Source organism: Bos indicus, chromosome 15 (genome assembly GCF_029378745.1).
Source record: "Bos indicus isolate NIAB-ARS_2022 breed Sahiwal x Tharparkar chromosome 15, NIAB-ARS_B.indTharparkar_mat_pri_1.0, whole genome shotgun sequence".
In the NCBI taxonomy this organism is placed as follows: Eukaryota; Metazoa; Chordata; class Mammalia; order Artiodactyla; family Bovidae; genus Bos; species Bos indicus.
Genome location: NC_091774.1, coordinates 84,062,240 through 84,081,343, shown reverse-complemented (window position 1 = coordinate 84,081,343; position 19,104 = coordinate 84,062,240). Strand labels below are relative to the sequence as shown.

The 19,104-nt window shown below is 49.3% G+C and overlaps 1 protein-coding gene across 6 annotated transcripts in view; it reads right to left on the bottom strand.

Annotated features, from left to right (window-relative positions):
- Positions 1-8,986, bottom strand: part of LOC109569186 (beta-galactosidase-1-like protein 2) — a 34,135-nt gene extending 25,149 nt beyond the window's left edge. For 3 of the 6 annotated variants that reach the window (XM_070767543.1, XM_070767542.1, XM_070767540.1), the window contains exons 1-4: positions 8,628-8,819; positions 6,814-6,912; positions 6,530-6,727; positions 161-229 (exon numbers count right to left, since the gene is read on the bottom strand). In XM_070767543.1, coding sequence (XP_070623644.1) covers positions 161-229; positions 6,530-6,727; positions 6,814-6,912; positions 8,628-8,710 — 449 coding nt within the window. In that variant the 5' untranslated portion in view covers positions 8,711-8,819. Of the gene's footprint in view, positions 1-160; positions 230-6,529; positions 6,728-6,813; positions 6,913-8,627 lie in introns of those variants that run through there. The other 3 variants (XM_070767545.1, XM_019974487.2, XM_070767544.1) reach the window with 3 other exon arrangements.
- Positions 8,987-19,104: the final 10,118 nt, after the last annotated feature.

The window sequence follows — 19,104 nt, the reverse complement described above, 5'->3', positions numbered from 1 at the left end:
CAGCCTCCCTGCTCAAGGGGCTGCCACTGGGGGATGGAATTATCAGGGCTTCCGGGGGATCCTCAAAGGGAAAGCAAGGTGACTCCTGCTTCATCTGACCCTACAGAGTCAAACTCCTGTCTCTGAGCCAGAGAAACAGCAACTTAAAGAGGAAACATACATCAAATCCAGGTTTCCACTATAGTGAAACTGGCCTCTTCTTGGTTCATGAAGGTTCCAAGGAACATGCCTGAAACAGAAAAAAAAGAGAAATGTAAAAACTTTGTATTTTACTATTATATAATATTAGATTATACAATATTATTTAAATGAATACAAAATGAAATCCAGCAACCAATAGTATAGCATTCACAATACCCAGTATATCCATTTAAAGTTTACTAGGTGTGCCAAACTCACTCTCCAAAAGAAACAAACAAAGGAATCCAGAAAAAAAAATTGAGCAACAGACATAAAGCCAGAAATCACATATAGGTTGAAACTGGCAAAAAAAAAAATATTAAAAAGGTATAACAAACATATACCATATCTTTAATAAGTAAATAAAAGCATGACCATAATGAAGAAAATGGAAGATATAAAAAGGATTCCAAAGAACTTCTAAATTTTAAAAAATATAATATCTGAAATCAAAAATACTCTAGATGCAATGAAGAGCAGGAAATGAAAAATATACCACTAATACTAACAACAGAACAGAAATAGGAATAGAATCCCAGGATGTTTTAAGATAGAGCAAAAGAAATTACCCAAACTGGAAAACAGAAAAAAACACTAAGTGTTAAAATGAACAAAGCATCAGTAATATGTGGGATCTTATCAAGAAGTCCAAGTCCCAGGGGGAAAAGGGGGATAAAATTATTGGAAGAAATAGGAAGTTTTACCAAATTTTGGTAAATTGATGGAAACTATAAACCTACAGTCCCAAGAACTCCAATGAACCACAAGTTGGAGGGCAGGGGGATTGACACCGTAATGCATCAGAAGCAAATAGCTAAAAAGCAATGACAAAGAAAAAGTCTTAAAAGCAACCAGAGAGAGGAAAACAAGAAATTACACAAATAATTATTTAAAAAATATAAGAACTACAGACTTGTCATCAGATAATGTGTAAGTCAGAAGATAACAAAGAAACATATTTAAAGTGCTGAAAATGAAGCACCAAACAACAAAAAAATCAGTCTAAAGTGCTTTACCCAGTGACATTATCCCTCAGAATTTAAGATGAAAGAGAAATATTCCTCAAAGAAATGAAATCTAAGATAATTCATGATCAGCTGACTTGGGGAAGTCTCTCAGCAGAAAGAAATGACACCCGGTGGGAACAGTCATCTGCACCAAGGAATGAAGAGCATCAACAAGAGGTGAACGTACACCCGGTGGGAACAGTCATCCGCACCAAGGAATGAAGAGCATCAACAAGAGGTGAACGGACGCGTAAATGAAGAAGACACTTTTGTCACCTTAAATTTATCTCAAATATAAACAGATGTTCAAACCAGGAAAAGAATGTATCACGAATTTCATAGTTTAAAACAGTAAGACACGTGACACGGCCCGGCACAAAGGGGAGATGTAGATATATGAGGGTAAGATTCTGTGGGACCGGCGCGTTATTGTTAGAAAAGAGGACAAGTTAGAATTTAGGTAAAGAACTTTCTATAAGAACTTAGGGAACAAATCCAAGATCCTTAAAAAAATGATTCAATATCCCACTTTTAACAGTGGACACATCATCCAGACAGAAAATCAATACGGAAAACTGGACCCGAGCTACACGTGAGACCATGTGGTTTTTGATGGAATTACACACAGTGATGGGGATGATAAAATATGGTGGATCATGGAGGAATCTCACAAACAAGATCTTGAGCAGAAGATCAGACACAAGAGTCAAGGCTGTACGACTCCAGGTGCATAAAGTTCAAAAGAGGCCAAAGTGATGCATGTGTTGTAACACAAGCTCCGCCCCTCCTCTGCTGGGTGGCCCTGGCTGCAGGCGATGGGCAAGCTTCTGAGGCCTGACATGGCCAGGCTATAGGAGCGTGTTCATGCGACTGAGCTCATGGAGCGCAGCGCTTATGCATTGGACACACGCCGAACTTCAAGAAAATGCGACTGTGAAAGTGAAGACGGCAATGAAGCCAGGCTTCAGCAGTACGTGGACCGTGAACTTCCAGATGTTCAAGCTGGATTTAGAAATGGCAGAGGAACCAGAGACCAAATTGCCAACATGTGCTGGATAATCAAAACAGCAAGAGACTTCCAGAAACACATCTACTGCTTTATTGACTCCGCCACAGCCTTTGATTGTATGGATCACAACAAACTGTGGAAAATTCTTCCAGGAGGAGGCAGGAGGAGAAGGGGACAACAGAGGACGAGATGGTTGGATGGCATCACTGACTCGATGGACATGAGTTTGGGTGAACTCTGGGAGTTGGTGATGGACACGGAGACCTGGCGTGCTGCAGTTCATGGGGTCGCAGAGTTGGACAGGACTGAGTGATTGAACTGAACATTACCAGTGAGGGTGTGCTAGGTAACATTCTGCACCCTGTGCCCCCCCACCCCAACAGCACTTGACTGCTGAGCTTGCATTCAGGGCTCACCACCCCTCCCCCAACACCTGCTATCTCTCGGGCTGGAATCTCACCATTCTAGCTCTGGGGCTCCAGTTCGCCAACCGCAGATCCTGGGATTTCTCATTGCACACCCACACACACCGCCCACACCCGCCCTCCACCTGCTGGCCCTGCTTCTCTGAGAAGGCTCCTAACACAGCTGATGACATTCATTCAGAGCAGATGGCCAGGGCTGAAGCTGGCTGCCGGAGCCAGGGTTGGTAGTAGCACTCTCTGTAAGTGATGGCTCACCGGAGGCTCTGTATTGATGAGCTTGAGAGTCAAAACCGGCAGAAGCCCCAGGGTTCTCACTGTGAAGGTCTAAGACAAATCCCTCTCACTTCCCACGGGGTTAGGGGAGAGTGGGTATTTTAAAGCATGTCCAGGCTCTTCTGTCCTTGACAAATGCCCGCCCTCAGCCGAGAGTACCGTTGCCAGAGCTGCAGGGGACGTTCCCGAGACGACCACCAGGAGGAAGAGGAGCACGCAGAGCCGGCCTTGCGCGGTCAGCTCAGGGCAGAGACCCACCGAGGCCGACGGCACTCGGCCTCCGCCCTCCCCTCGCAGCGCGTCTACAGGCTCCCAGACAGAAGGGGTTACAGCCAGAGGCACTCTAGGATTCAGGCCCTGCTTAGGGGGAATCTCCAGGGAAAGCCAAAGGTGGCGGGGAAACAGCAGCAAGGACGCAAGAGGACTTCTGCTGAAACCAGTTACAGAGCAGCCCCGCACGCCAGACAGACGTAACAGCTCACACTCAGGCCTGCTGCGCCAGGCCCTCTCGCCCGCGCCAGCGTGCCTGGCTTTCGACAGAAAGCTGTAAGACAGACAGAAACAAAGAGCACCGCTAAGGAGGCAAAGCAGATGAGAACCAGGCTTCGACATGGGAGACACCGTGGAATTACCAGACCGGGAACTTAAAGCAACTCTGCCTCAGGTGCTAAAGGAGGGAGTGGACAGCGGGCAAGGTGGGCAACATGAGCAGAGACGGAAACGGAGAATAAGAAGGAAGCAGGGGCACACAAGGGCTGGCGCCCGGACGGGCTCAGCTGCCACAGGCCACGGGAAGAAGGCGCGAGCCCGAGACAGGGCAGGAACACCCTGAAACGGAGCTGCAAAGAGCAAAGAACACGGGAGGAAGGAGGAGAGTATCCGAGTCCTGTGGGACAGCACCGGTGTGACAGAAGCACCAGAGGAGCTTCAAGGGAGAAAGGAAAGAAGAAACAGTCTAAGAAGTAACATTCCAACAACTTCCCAAGGGAAGCTGCTGCTGCTAAGTCCCTTCAGTCATGTCCGACTCTGCGCAACCCCAGAGATGGCAGCCCACCAGGCTCCCCGGTCCCTGGGATTCTCCAGGCAGGAACACTGGAGTGGGTTGCCATTTCCTTCTCCAATGCATGAAAGTGAAAAGTGAACGTGAAGTCGCTCAGTCGTCTCTGACTCTTAGCGACCCCACAGAAGGGCAGTTGTCAAACCACAGATCCAGGAAGCTTGGCGAACACAAAGCAGGGCAAACACATTTAGAGACCTGTATGAAAGGGCATCACAAACCACAAGCGCTGTGCTGGTACGAGAAGGAGTGGTTGTCAGTGTGTGTCGCACAGAGTGGAGAAAGTCAAGAGAGAAAAATCAATATGGTCTATTAACACACACATATGGAATCTAGAAAACTGACATTGCGGGGCAGGAACAGAGACACAGATGGTAGAAGGGCCTCGTGGGCACAGGCTGCGTGGGGGGAGGAGAGGCTGGGACGGACTGAGAGGCTGGGACTGACACACTACAGTGAAGAAAGTGAGACTGTTAGTCGCTCAGTCGTGACCCCGTGGACTGTAGCCCGCCAGGCTCCTCCGTCCATGGAATTCTCTAGGTGAGAATACTGGAGGAGGTTGCCATTCCCTTCTCCAGGGGATCTTCCTGACCCAAGGATGGAACCCAGGTCTCCCACATTGCAGGGAGATACTTTACCATCCGAGCCACAAGAAAAACCCCAACATATACATGACTATGTGTTAAACAGCCAGCTAGTGGGAAGCTGCGGTATAGCACAGGGAGCTCAGCTTGGGGCTCTGTGATGACCGAGAGGCTGAGATGGAGGGTGGGAGGGAGGCTCAGGAGGGAGGGATAAGTGTATACGTATAGCTGATTCACGCTGCTGTACAGCAGAAACTGACACAACATCGTAAAGCGAATATACTCTAATAAAAAAAGGGGGAGGGAGGAAGAGGGATGAACTGGGACTTTGGGGTTAGTAGATGCAAACTATCACATTTAGAATAGATAAAAATAAGGTCGTGCTCTATAGCACAGGGCTACCCTGGTAGCTCAGTTGGTCAAGAATCTGCCTGCGATGCAGGAGACCCCAGTTTGTTTCCCGGGTCAGGAAGATCCCCTGGAGAAGGGAAAGGCTACCCACTCCAGTGTTCTTAGGCTTCCTTTGTGGCTCAGCTGGTAAAGAATCTGCCTGCAATGTGGGAGACCTGGGTTTGATCCCTGGGTTGGGAAGATCCCCTGGAGAATGGACAGGCTGCCTGCTCCAGGATTCTGGCCTGGAGAATTCCACGGACAGTCCATGGGGTCACAAAGGGTCAGACGTGACTGAGTGACTATAGCACAGGGAACTTTACCCAATCTCCTAGGATAAACCATAATGAAAATGATTTTAAAATTTATGTATGTGTATAACTGAGTCAGTTTGCTGTAGAGTAGCAATTAGCACAACCTTGGTGGTTTAGATAAAAAAGAATCTACCTGCGATATGGGACACCTGGGTTGAATCCCTGGGTGGGGAAGAGCGCCTGGAAAACGGAAATGGCAACCCACTCCAGTATTCTTGCCTGGAGAATCCCATGGACAGAGCATCCTGGCAGGTTACAGTCCATGGGGTTGCAGAGAGTCGGACATGACTGAACGACTAACACTTTCCACAAAAACTTTTGTAGATCAACCATACTTCAATTTAAAAACTGTATATATATATATATGTAAAGACAGTGCAATCTTTTCTACAAAATGCAAGCACTGTGCTGCTGCTTTATTCTGAGATAATGTTCTGCTTTGAGTGACTCAGAGCGTCTTATAGTTTATGAAACAATGGTGATAATTTTTATATTTCTAAACAAGGACACTAAAACAGACAAAACTTGGCAGTCTTATTTCAACCACAAACGTTTTACGATTTTACCAGCTCATGACACTTTCACTGGCCGTCGCACTGATCGCGGTAGGATATCATTTTCAGGTCTGTAGCACAGTGGTTCCCTGTTTTACAGAATGTAACAGTGCGTGAAGTTTCAGTGTCTGAATCACGCTGTACAAAAGCGCCAGCACAATGAGGAAACAAGGAAAGTGATGTGTAAAAGGTTTTATGACAATTTGGGGGAAAATGCTTTGAAACCTCATTCCCCATCATTTGCCAAATTAAAATCCAAATATTTAAAATACGGGTTTTTTTTTTTTTTTTTTTCCTAACCTCACACTTTAAAAATCAAGTCACTGAAAAGGACACAAATGGAGCTCTCCAAACAGTAACGGAGGGCGCTTTCTAAGCTTGGAAGGTGGAAAAGAAGTCTGCCATGTTTGTTCTTTCTTCGCTTCAGTGAACACAGTGAGGACAATCCCAGCATTCTCCAGGCCTGATTCTCAGTGAGATGGGATTTCCCTGGCACTCATCACTGGCCCGACTCTGCCCACACGGCAGCTCTCCAAGGAGGGTGGGGCCCGCTGCCTAGACCCCCAGGACCGAGGGGACGCTGGGCTGCAGCCGCCCGGGACAGGAGACCGCGGCGTGCAGGCCGGAGCAAGCCTGCTGAGACGCAGGGCGCAGGGGCGGGCTCCACTCAGGCGGGGCCGGGAGCCCGCGACGCCCAGCGGAGGCCGGTGCAAGGGCCGCGGCAGCCCGCACTCACGTGGTGACGGTGTTGAAGCCGCAGGCCTTCAGCTTCAGGAGGCTGTCCTTCCAGTAGTCCCGGGGCACGCGGAAGTAGTGGATGGTGCCCGACAGGATGAGGAAAGGCATGTTCCCCAGTGTGAAGTTGGAGCCCCTCACCTGCAGACCCACAAGCCGCTCACTGACGTGTGAGGGCCTCAGGAGAGCCTCGACCACGCTGCAGGGACACAGGAGGCGTGTGACTCCCACAGAGGCGGGCCCGTCGCGAGGGTCTCTCCTCCAGGGCCCTGCCCTCAGACCCACCTCTCTGGGAGGCCTTCTTGCAACGCGGACGTTACCAGGAACCTGGAAGTCAGGCTCAGGAGGCCCGCCAACCTCACCAGGAACAAGAAGGCCTGCATCCTAGACAGACCGGAGGGGCAGAGGTCAGGGCCCGGGGCCGTGAAGGAGTGGCTGCCGGGAGAGGCCAGGCCTTGGAGGCCAGGGGGCTGGGGGCGGGCAGGCCTGCAAAGCTTCCTGGGTTCCAGACACTCCAAGGCCAGGTCTCCTGCTGGGAGGGAGGTGGGCTGCACAGACAGGCTCCTGCTGAACCATGGGGTCTTCAGACACCCCTGACTTTTTAGAGATGACCAAGCCTCAAGGAAGCTTTATAAACAAAATCATCTTGGGTAATTTGCCAGAGACACTTTCTGGCTGAGTGACTCTCAGGGCTCAGTGTCCAGCAGAGAACACCGGCTGGCCGGGCCTCTGCGCCCCAGTCATCTCCGCCCACCGCCCCCAACCCCTCCCCCACACCGCGGCCCATGACTTTCTTCAGGGAACAGGAGCCGCCGTGGGGGCCCACCTAGCAATGAGGGGTGTCCCTGGGGACCTGACAGGGGGGTGTCAGGGAGGTCATGGGGAAGGTGGACCCAGCTCCAAGTGACAGGCCCCAGACTCACAGTGCAGATGAGCCCCACCCTAGACCCGCTCCCCCAACAGGCCGTCCCAGGGCAGCGCATAAGGAGAGGGACCCCAAAACCGCCAGGACCCCGCCCTGGGCCTCCTCTGGAGCTCCCTGTAGACCAATGGCCCACTGAGGCCGCTCTCAGGACCCAAGTGGTGCCCAACCCACTGTGGACTCTGGGCAGCCTGCACCCACCCATCTCCCTCTGAGACCCGCCCCCACTGCCAGAACCCCTGCCCCTTCCTGCACCCCTCCCCTTCCTGCACCTGTCTCCCCTGTCTGCACCCCTCCCCCTCCCGCACCTGTCTCCCCTCCTGCACCCCTCCCCCTCCTGCACCTGTCTCCCCCTCCTGCACCTGTCTCCCCTCCTGCACCCCTCCCCCTCCTGCACCTGTCTCCCCTCCTGCACCCCTCCCCCTCCTGCACCTGTCTCCCCCTCCTGCACCTGTCTCCCCTCCTGCACCCCTCCCCCTCCTGCACCTGTCTCTCCTGTCTGCACCCCTCCCCCTCCCGCACCTGTCTCCCCTCGTGCACCCTTCCCCCTCCTGCACCCCTCCCCCTCCTGCACCTGTCTCCCCTCCTGCACCCCTCCCCCTCCTGCACCTGTTTCCCCTCCTGCACCTGTCTCCCCCTCCTACACCTGTTTCCCCTCCTGCACCCCTCCCCCTCCCGCACCTGTCTCCCCTCCTGCACCCCTCCCCCTCCCGCACCTGTCTCCCCTCCTGCACCCCTCCCCCTCCTGCACCTGTTTCCCCTCCTGCACCCCTCCCCCTCCCGCACCTGTCTCCCCTCCTGCACCCCTCCCCCTCCTGCACCTGTCTCCCCCTCCTGCACCTGTCTCCCCTGTCTGCACCCCTCCCCCTCCAGCACCTGTCTCCCCTCCTGCACCCCTCCCCCTCCTGCACCTGTCTCCCCTCCTGCACCCCTCCCCCTCCTGCACCTGTCTCCCCCTCCTGTACCTGTCTCCCCTCCTGCACCTGTCTCCCCCTCCTGCACCTGTCTCCCCTCCTGCACCCCTCCCCCTCCTGCACCTGTCTCTCCTGTCTGCACCCCTCCCCCTCCCGCACCCCTCCTGCATCTGTCTCCCCTCTCCTGCACCCTCTCCTCCATCTGCACCATTCCCCCAGGACCCCGCGCAGTAGCGGCCATCCCCTTGGCACGGTCGCCTCACATCCCTGCCCGAGGCTCTGAGAGCAGGATGGTCCTTTCCTGGACTTCGGGTCCAGCTGGAGCGCCTCTCAGGCCCGGCGACATCCCCGGGGCAGGTCAGGCTCTTGCCAGACCGACCCTGAAACCGCCAAGTCCCAGGCCGCGCCAGCGAACCTGAAGCCCAGAGCTCTTCTGGCTCCAGACCAGCCGGACCGGCAAGGCGGACGCCAAAGTGGAGTCGGGAGTGGGGCCAGCGGGGCGGGGCGAGGCCGTGGGGGTGGGGCTGAGGCCTCACTTGGGCGGACACGCCCCTCCCCCCGCGGGGCCACCGGCTTGGCTACAGCCCTCCAGGCTGGTCTGTGCAAATCCGGATTCAGGCTCTGAGAGCAGCTTTGTTATTCAGTCGCTCAGCGTGCCCCTGCCGACTGTTTGGGACCCCATGGACTGCTGCACGCCAGGCCTCCCTGTCCATCACCAACTCCCGGAGCTCACTCAAACTCATGTCCATCGAGTCGGTGATGCCATCCAACCATCTCATCCTGTGTCGTCCCCGTCTCTCCTGCCCTCAATCTTTCCCAGCGTCAGGGTCTTTTCAAATGAGTCAGCTCTTCGCATCAGGTGGCCAAAGTATTGAAGTTTCAGCTTCAGCATCAGTCCTTCCAATGAATATTCAGGACTGATTTCCTTTAGGACGGACTGGTTGGATCTCCTTGCAGTCCAAGGGACTCTCAAGAGTCTTCTCCAACACCACAGTTCAAAAGCATCAATTCTTCGGAGCTCAGCTTTCTTTATAGTCCAACTCTCACATCCATACATGACTACTGGAAAAACCATACATCGCTTTCTCTAGATGGACCGTTGTTGGCAAAGTGATGTCTCTGCTTTTTAAAATGTTGTCTAGGTTGGTCATAGCTTTTTTTCCAAGGAGCAAGCATCTTTTAATTTCATGGCTGCAGTCACCATCTGCAGTGATTTTGGAGTCCAAGAAAATAAACTCATGTTTTCATTTTCCCCCCATCTATTTGCCATGAACTGGTGGGACCAGATGCCATGATCTTAGTTTTCTGAATGTTGAGTTTTAAGCCAGCTTTTTCATTCTCCTCTTTCACTTCCATCAAGAGGTGTTGGGGGCCAGAGTGAGGCACTCAGCCCGTGGCAAATTAATATCCTATTAATTTTAATTATACCTTCAGGGGATTAATAGACGATCTTCCTGTTTGCTTTAACTTCCCCAATAATCCAAGGAGTTTTATTACACCCACTAAAGAAGGGTGCATTGGGGCCTCTACAAAAACAATTATAACAGATTCCTCAAAAATAGATTCCCAGTCTTTACGTCATCGGGTAGTTTGGGTATTAGTGGCCCGCTTGCCTGGGATCCATGACCCTTATGTGACCCTGCGCTTTACACCCCCTCCCGGTTATCCAAAGTGTTATAAGGTTGCTCCTTCAGATGAAGTGTGGAAGACCATAGATGGCCGTACTGGGTATCCGACTTGGACAACTTGTACTTATAGTTCAAGGATTGATTATAGGATACAAGGCGGTGGGAATTATACTATTCAGGACTGGAGCAACCCGAATCCAGGTGAGGATCCATTGATCAAGATAACATTTAAAGGCAGATTTGAGAATTGGAATAGGATTCCTCTTCCTTGGCCTACACAAGCCAGTAGATGGCATATTAACCAATTTGTTCCTCCTATGCTGTCGTATACAGCTAAAAGCAAAACCTATTGGCAGCCTGAGATTTGGAGAGCCCTTGCTGCTACTGCCCCCGTTTCTTTATCTCGCCCAGATAACGATTCCACTTATTCTGTTTTAGCTTGTTTACCCTCGCCTTATGTTTTCCTTTTTACTAATGACTCCAACAAACTTAATGTACGCATGAATTATTCAGGTGGACCTAACGTGGTAACTTGTGAACAATGTATGCTTTCATCCTGTTTGACCCCTCAATATAATGTTTGCTCTTTTGTGGTGTTGCGATGCCCACCCTATCTCATGATACCCGTGACGATGACCTCCCACTGATATGACAATTACGGTCTCCCTGTGTTACAACAACTACAGGATTTAACACGATTGCGACGGTTTGTGGGGTTACTTATTTTAGGAACAGCAGCTTTAATAGCAGCAATTAGTTCTGTTACTGCGGCAGCAATATCATTGACTCAACAAGTGCATACTGCCCAATATGTTGATACCATGTCTAAAAATGTTTCTTTAACTCTAGCAACTCAGGAAGCTAAGGATAGGAAATTAGAGATGAGAGTAGACGCCTTAGAAGAGTCAATTATGCATATTGGGACTGAGTTACAGGCTTTAAAGGTGAAGATGGCTTTGACATGCCACGCTGATTACAGGTAGATATGCCTGACATCTTTGAAGGTAAACGAGACAGATTTTGAACGGGAAAAGATTAAAAATCATATCGCAGGTGTTTGGAATAGTTCTGATATTGGCCTGGACTTAGGGAAACTTCATAATCAAATACAGACCTTGGAACACTTTCGACTGGATTTTACCGCCGCTGGAGCAGCTAATGACTTTTTTCATACCTTCTCTAACTTTATTTCTGGAAAAAATATTCTAATATCCCTAGTTACGCTGTCGTTGGTGCTCTAATCCTACTTCTCATAATCATTCTTCCTTGTATTGTCAGGATTCTTCGGCAGAGCATTCAGAAGCTCACGACTGAGCTGCATCTGGCTGTTTTAAGAAATAAAAACAGGGAAGATGTTGGGGGCCAGAGTGAGGCACTCGGCCCGTGGCAAAAGTCATGAGGAAGGAGGCTCGACATACGCAAAGGCGGGATCGAGCCTCAGGAGTCCCCCTGGAAATCCTCGAGCATCTACCCCCATAACCAGAGCCTGCCTACTTCACTACTTTGTGCTCACCTACACCTCTGACTTTATGGGGGGCTGTCCCCCACCACCTCTTTCGGAGAAGGAATTAACTTAGAGCTCCAGTTAATAAAAACTCCTGGGCGGGACAAGAGTGTTTTAACCTACAAACTCCTCTGAAGGTTCTCTAGCCTGCCTGACAGGCTCGTCCGGCCACATGTGATTGCTCACAGCCTCCCAACCATGAGAGGCATGAGATGCTTTAAACCTTCTAAAAACAGGTTCCTTAGAAAAGTTAGAAAACCATTAGTATAAGTATAGTGGGCTGATTAGAAATTGTATTGGTGAAGGGTTTTTCATTTGTTGAGCCTATGTTTGTTGCTAAGTCTCCACATCCCCTGCCCTTACACACATTAATGAATATATAGAAGAAATAGGTATTAACCTTTGATATTAATCACGTTAGACCTTAGGCTAAGTAAATTCTTTCCTTAACTAAAACCCACTATACCCTCACCCTATAGGAATGTAACTTTATTTGGGTGGCGTCTGTTTTAAGAATAATCACCCCTGGAGAAATAAGTGTCCTGGTTGGCTGACTGCTGTCACAAGGAGAGGGTCATAAATTGTCAGCAGGCCCCCTGGCCAGAAGATATGTAACACCCCTAAGACCTCTGTATACATTTGTATGAAGCACCTGACTTTGATAAAAGTCAGGACTGCTGACCCCGCGTGACTTTTGCATAACATCTCAGTGTATAAAAGTAGACCATGGAAAATAAAGAATTGGGATCAGTTTCTCGAAATACTGGTCTCCCCATGTTGCACTCTCTCACTCACACTGGCTGAGTCTCCATCTGGAGCACGGAACCCACCACGCTTACTAATTTTGCCTGGGCTTCTAAGATCCGACTGGGGAGGCCTCAGTGTCTCCTGTCCTTCAGGAGAACGGAAGGACGCCTGTGGCCTACGTAAGTGGTGCAAACTTCTTGTCTTGAAGTTTTATTGGTCTCCTGCATAAACCAAGCTACTCAGCCTCTTTTCTCCACTGAATTTTCCTACTGAGCTATCCTCATTCTATTACTCTTTACATCTGTAATTAATATCTAATTGAAGCTATTGTATCCTGATCCTCACCGACGCCATCCCCGCTTCAAACTCCCTGGATCAGCCGGGGCTGGACCCTGGCAAAGAGGCTCTTTAGTTCTTCACTTTCTGCCATAAGGGTGGTGTCATGTGCAAATCTGAGACTACTGATATTTCTCCCAGGAATCTTGATTCCAGCCTGTGCTTCATCCAGCCCAGGGTTTCTCATGATGTACTCTGCATATGAGTTAAATAAGCGGGGTGACAGTACACAGTCTTGTTCCCAATTTGGAACCAGTCTGTTGCTCCATGTCCAGTTCTAAGTGTTGCTTCTTGATCTGCATACAGATTTCTCAAGAGGCAGGTCATGTGGTCTGGTATTCCCGTCTCTTTAAGAATGTTCTGCAGTTTCTTGTGATTCACATAGTCAAAGGCTTTAGTCGATGAAGCAGAAGTAGATATTTTTCTGGAATTCTCTTGCTTCTTATATGATCCAGTGGATGTTGGCAATTTGATCTCTGGTTTTTCTGCCTTTTCTAAATCCACCTGTATATCTGGAATTTCTTAGTTCACATACTGTTGAAGCCTGACTGGAAGGAGTTTGACCATTACCTTGCTAGCAAGTGAAATGAGCACAATTGTACGGGAGTTGGAATATTCTTTGGCATTGCCTTTCTTTGGGATTGGAATGAAAACTGACCTTTTCCAATCCTGTGGCCACTGCTGAGTTTTCCAAATGTGCTGGCATATTGAGGGCAGCACTTTAACCCATCATCTTTTAGGATTTGAAATAATTCAGCTGGAATTCCATCACCTCCGCTAGCTTTGTTGGTAGTCAGGCTTCGCTAACCCCCTTACATGTCGCACATTGCTCTGGAAGTGAAAGCGAATAAGCAGCTGTGAGCTCCGTGCAGGCTGCCTACAGAGTGGACGCAGCTGTTTGCCCAGCTGTGTTCTTCCCGTGTCTTGGAGTACATTTCATGCCCATCACTTCACAGTCTGACTGCAAGTTCCACATCTGGGGATACGGAGGACTGACGGTGAGGGCCCTGAGTACCTGTGGGCTTGGGTGTCTTAGGAGGTTCTAGAATCAGTCCCCTGGGTTCTGAAGGATGTGTATCATTTTGTATGTGCTCCTGCAAAACGTCTATTGTTGCTTGTATGGATATATTAAATGTTAATATTTACCCACTTGATATTGATTTTAGCTCTTATTATATAGTTCTGCCATTTAAGATCTAAACATCTTCTATGGCAGTAATTCTGTAGATTACTCCATGGTGCCTATGTTTTCTTCTAATGTTTCTACAGCTTGTTTCTTCATTTAAATCTCTGGTTCATCAAAAATTGATGTTAATATAAGATGTTAATTTATATTAACATAATTAAATTTATGTTAATATAATATGTTAATATAAGTTATCCCAAAGGCCAAGGAACAGAAAGGCTTACAGATCAAACTGAAAGGTAGATGAACCTTTCCATTTTTTTCCAAATGGCTAACAGATTTCTCCCAAATATAATTCTTCCCTCATTAGTTTGCAAAGACCTTTATCATATACTAAATTCTCATATACTTTTATCTGCTTTTGATTCTGTATTTTATTCCATTTATTCCACTGGGTCTGTCTGACCAGATCCAACTTGCAAAAAGAACTTACACGGGGCCACGCACAGTTCTAAACTCACTACCTGTGAACTCATCTATCAGCTTTATCAGCTAATGCTCTTTTTATTCCTATTTCACAGATTTAGGAACTCAGGCAGGAAATTCCCTGGCAGCCCAGTGGTTAGGACTGCTCGCTATCACTGCCAAAGGTGAGGGTTTGATCCCTGGTTAAGGAACAAAGATCCCAAAAGATGTGCAGCACAATTGAAACAAAAAAGGAGCTGACGCAGAGTGAGCTGAGGTAACTGGCCCAAGGTGACGCAGCGGTCAGCGGCAGGCCCAGGTCTCGGTCCCTGCGGCAGAGTTCCAAAGCCTGTGCTACTAACCTCTGGGCCAGGCGGCGTGTACCTTAACATTTCAACGAGTTTTGTTCGGGAACTTCCTTTGATGCAATATTGGCATCGAAGGGTACTACCAACAAGTTATCCCAAAGGGCAAGGAACAGAAAGGCTACAGATCACACTGACTCAGACCACACGGTTTAGGAAATAGATTTAAAACACAGAGTGAGAAGTGAGAGATGAAGTGGTAACGCTCTTAGGATAGAGTGCCAGTGGACAGATGGACCCCGCCGGAGCCCTGTAAAGGTGTGGTTGGGAGCACACAGCGCCCCCTCCCCCAGAGACGGCTGATGGCTGCAGCTCTCCGTTCAGTCTGCAGGGCGGCCATGGGACTCATCTGCGCTCTGCAGCCAAGGACCCTGTGGGCAGCATGAGTATCCCCGGTGGGTACAGGAATTAGACCTCATGAGTCCCAAGGGCCTCACAGGGTTCATGGACACTTAGTATGTTGCAGACTGTCAGGCCTATGCACAGGGCTGGGACTAATGTGGGGTGAGCAGGGCAGAAGTTAAGGAGGGATCATAAATGTTCAGTCCAAACTTGGTCCTTCCGTCCCTCTCTGTGTTCACAAGCAGGTGATCTACCTACGTCACACAAGTCTGACACATCCTGCAGGAGCTTGCCTATGCCTCACACATCTTATGAGTCTTATCCTCTCTATTTGCTTCCTACAGATCTGAATGTTATTACACAACACAGCATATTTCATAGCTTGAGTCTGTGGCTTTGTTATTCTCTTTAAGGAGGCTTCCTGTTTATTCATGTGCTACTCCAGATTAATTTTAGAATCATTTCATCAAGTTCATCAAGTTATAATTAGATCCCACTTAAACACAAGGTATTTCAATTATTGTTCACTCTCTCTCTTCGGGGGCCTGAAAAAACTAGAGAATTTTCCTTTCTGGACAATACTGTACTTTCATTTTTATTTATTCATTAAGTTAAAGGATATTTATTGAGAACCCACTGCATTCCAGTATAGTAGCTTCCCTATAGTGGCTCAGATGGTGAAGAGACTGCCTGCAACGCAGGAGATCTGGGTTCAGTCCCTGGATTGGGAAGATCCCCTGGAGAAGGGAATGGCAACTCACTCCAATATTCTTGCCTGGAGAATTCCATGGACAGAGGAGCCTGCTGGGCTACAGTCCATGGGGTCACATAGAGTTGGACAGAACTGAGTGAGTAACACACACTCACTGTATTCCAAACACTGTCCTGTGTTACACAAGTAACTCCCATAAGATAAAAGCTGTTTTTTTTTAACATGCACCCCCATGTCCACTGCAGCACTATTGACAACACAACATGGAAGCAACTAGACGCCCACTGACGAGATGGATAGAGAGGATGTGGTACATACAGACAATGGAATATTACTTGGCCATATAAAGGACAAAGCTGGGTCATTTGCAGAGATGTGTATAGACCTGGAATCTGACACAGGGTGGTCAGAAGGAGAAAAACACACATCATGTATTAACATCATATCCATATATGTGGACTCTAGAAAACAAATGGTACAGATGAACCTATCTGCAGGGCAGGAATAGAGACACAGTCATAGAGAGTGGGCACGTGGACACGGGAGGGAGGGGACGGTGGGGTGAGCGGGAGGTTGGGACTGACACACACACGTGACTGCGTGTTGAATGGCGGCGGGGGGCAGCTGCTGCACGCACGGGGAGCTCCGAGACGCGCTGCAGGCGGGACGGGGCTGGGGGGAGGGAGACTCGAGGGAGGGGTGTGTGCACACTTACAGCTGACTCACTTTGTCGTGCAGCAGAAACTAGCACAAGCCTGGAAAGCAATTACACTCCAATAGAAACATTATGTTTTTAAAAATGTAACCAGTTGCCACAGGCAGTTCTGAACCATCTGTCCTCGGGCCACTGATGTGAAGGACAGTGGCTACTCAAGCTTTTTTATCGGGAACATGGACTGGGACTTAAAAGTGGCTACCAGACCGAGGAAGGCTCAGCTCCCACACCACTGACCCCCCGCCCCCCGCAGGCCCGGAGCCCAGACCCAGACAGGTGGAGGTCCCCACACAGTGGCACCAATGTCAGGCCCGGCTGGAGGGGCAAGCGGCCACCACAGGCCTGGTGACGCTAGAAAAGGCCCAGGGCGGGGCGGGGGGTGGGGGTTGTCAGATCTGCTCACGAGGAGCGAGCAAACCTTCACACGGCTGTACCCATGTTTAGAGGGAATGGACTCAGTTACTGCCGAGGCTGACATGGGTTCTGAGAGCTGGTGGGCTGGGGGGTTGGCTCTGGCAGGGATGCCCGCTGCCATTCAGAAAGGGGTGGGAGCTGGGCCGGCTCAGGGAGGGCAGGTGATGGGGGGCATCTCTGCTGGGGGACGGCTCCCCCCGAAGCCCGTGGTCCTCCCAGCGGGGCCCCGTGGGCAGCAGGCCAGGCAGGCCTCTGGGCCAGCACAGGGCACTCACACCGGAGGTTCCGGTCCCAGCCCGACTAGCTGACCCTCAGTGGAGGCAGGTGATTGATAAGCGAGTGCTTTCCCGCAGGAACAGTCATTTGAGTGAACCTGTGTCCTGGGCCCAGCTCTTGGCCATGCCATGACCAGTGCACCCAGCACTTGTTCAACCATCAGCAAGGGACTAGACTTAGTTGAAGATGCAAGCATTAGTCTCCCTGGACAACAGTTTGTATGTGACAGAAAACCCTATTCTCAATCAACTTGCCATCGGGGGAAAATAAGTGCTTGTAATGAAGGAATTGTTAGGTCAGGAGGAGTCTATGCAAAAACCCTTTTTTCTTTTTCTTACAAAGACACTCATTTTATGACAGGCACTTAGTGTTTGTTGAGTGGACACATAATTTAGGGAGCCATCTGATGAAGGAGAGTCCTCCTGAATCAAGGGAAACAGCAGCATTAGTGATGAAGACGAGGAGAATCCAGGGTGTCTGGAGCATGGGTGCAGCTTGGGGACCAGTGAGTGGCCAGGGGCTGTCTTCAATGCCTTAAAGAAATTAGTCATTTACAAAGACAAACTTTGATCCTTGTGAAATGAATCCTCTTCCCTTAGGCGAAATGAGCAGAACCGCTTTAATGGGACATTGACGTCAACTGCATTCAGCTTAGTCGTGCCCTTTTCTTGTCGAAAGGTGCCCAAGAGGAGGTCAATTCAGTTCAGTCGCTCAGTTGTGTCCAACATTGCAACCAGACGGACCTTAGTTGGCAAAGCAATGTCTCTTTTTAATATGCTGTCTAGGTTGGTCATAACTTTCCTTCCAAGGAGCAAGCGCCTTTTAATTTCGTGTCTGCCGTCATCATCTGCAGTGATTTTGGATCCCCCCAAAATAAAGTCTGTCACTGTTTCCTCATTTGCCATAAAGTGATGGGACCAGATGCCATGATCTTAGTTTTCTGAATATTGAATTTTAAGCCAGCTTTTTCACACTCCTCTTTCACTTTCATCAAGAGGCTTGTTAGTTCCTCTTCACTCTCTGTCATAAGTGTGGTATCAGCTGCATATCTGAGGTTATTGATATTTCTCCTGGCAATCTTGATTCCAGCTTGTGCTTCATCCAGCCCAGTGATTCTCATGATGTACTCTGCATATAAGTTAAATAAGCAGGGTGACAATATACAGCCTTGATGTACTCCTTTCCCGATTTGGAACCAGTCTGTTGTTCCATTGGAGAAGGCAATGGCAACCCACTCCAGTACTCTTGCCTGGAAAATCCCATGGATGGAGGGGCCTGGTGGGCTGCAGTCCATGGGGTCGCTAGGAGTCAGACGCGACTGAGCGACTTCACTTTATTTTTTCACTTTCATACATTGGAGAAGGAAATGGCAACCCACTCCAGTGTTCTTGCCTGGAGAATCCCAGGGACGGGGGAGCCTGGTGGGCTGCCGTCTACAGGGTCACACAGAGTCGGACACGACTGAAGTGACTCAGCAGCAGCAGCTGTTGTTCCATGTCCAGTTCTAACTGTTGCTTCTTGACCTGCATACAGATTTCTCAGGAGGCAGGTCAGTGGTCTGGTATTTCCATCTCTTTAAAAATTTTCCACAGTTTGTTGTGATCCACACAGTCAAAGGCTTTGGCATAGTCAATAGAGCAGAAGTAGATGTTTTTCTGAAACTCTCTTGCTTTTTAGATGATCCAGCAGATGTTGGCAATTTGATCTCTGGTTCCTCCGCCTTTTCTAAATCTGGCTTGAACATCTGGAAGTTCATGGTTCAATGAACTTGAATATATGCAAGTTCAGTTACTGTTGAAGGCTGGCTTGGAGAATTTTGAGCATTACTTTGCCAGCGTGTGAGATGAGTGCAATTGTGTGGTAGTTTGAGCATTCTTTGGCATTGGAATGAAAACTGACCTTTTCCAGTCCTGTGGGCACTGCTGAGTTTTCCAAATTTGCTGGCATATTGAGTGCAGCACTTTCACAGCATCATCTTTTAGGATTTGAAATAGCTCAACTAGAATTCCATCACCTCCACTAGCTTTGTTTGTAGTGATGGTTCCTAAGGCCCACTTGACTTCGCATTCCAGGATGTCTGGCTCTAGGTGAGTGATCATACCATCATGGT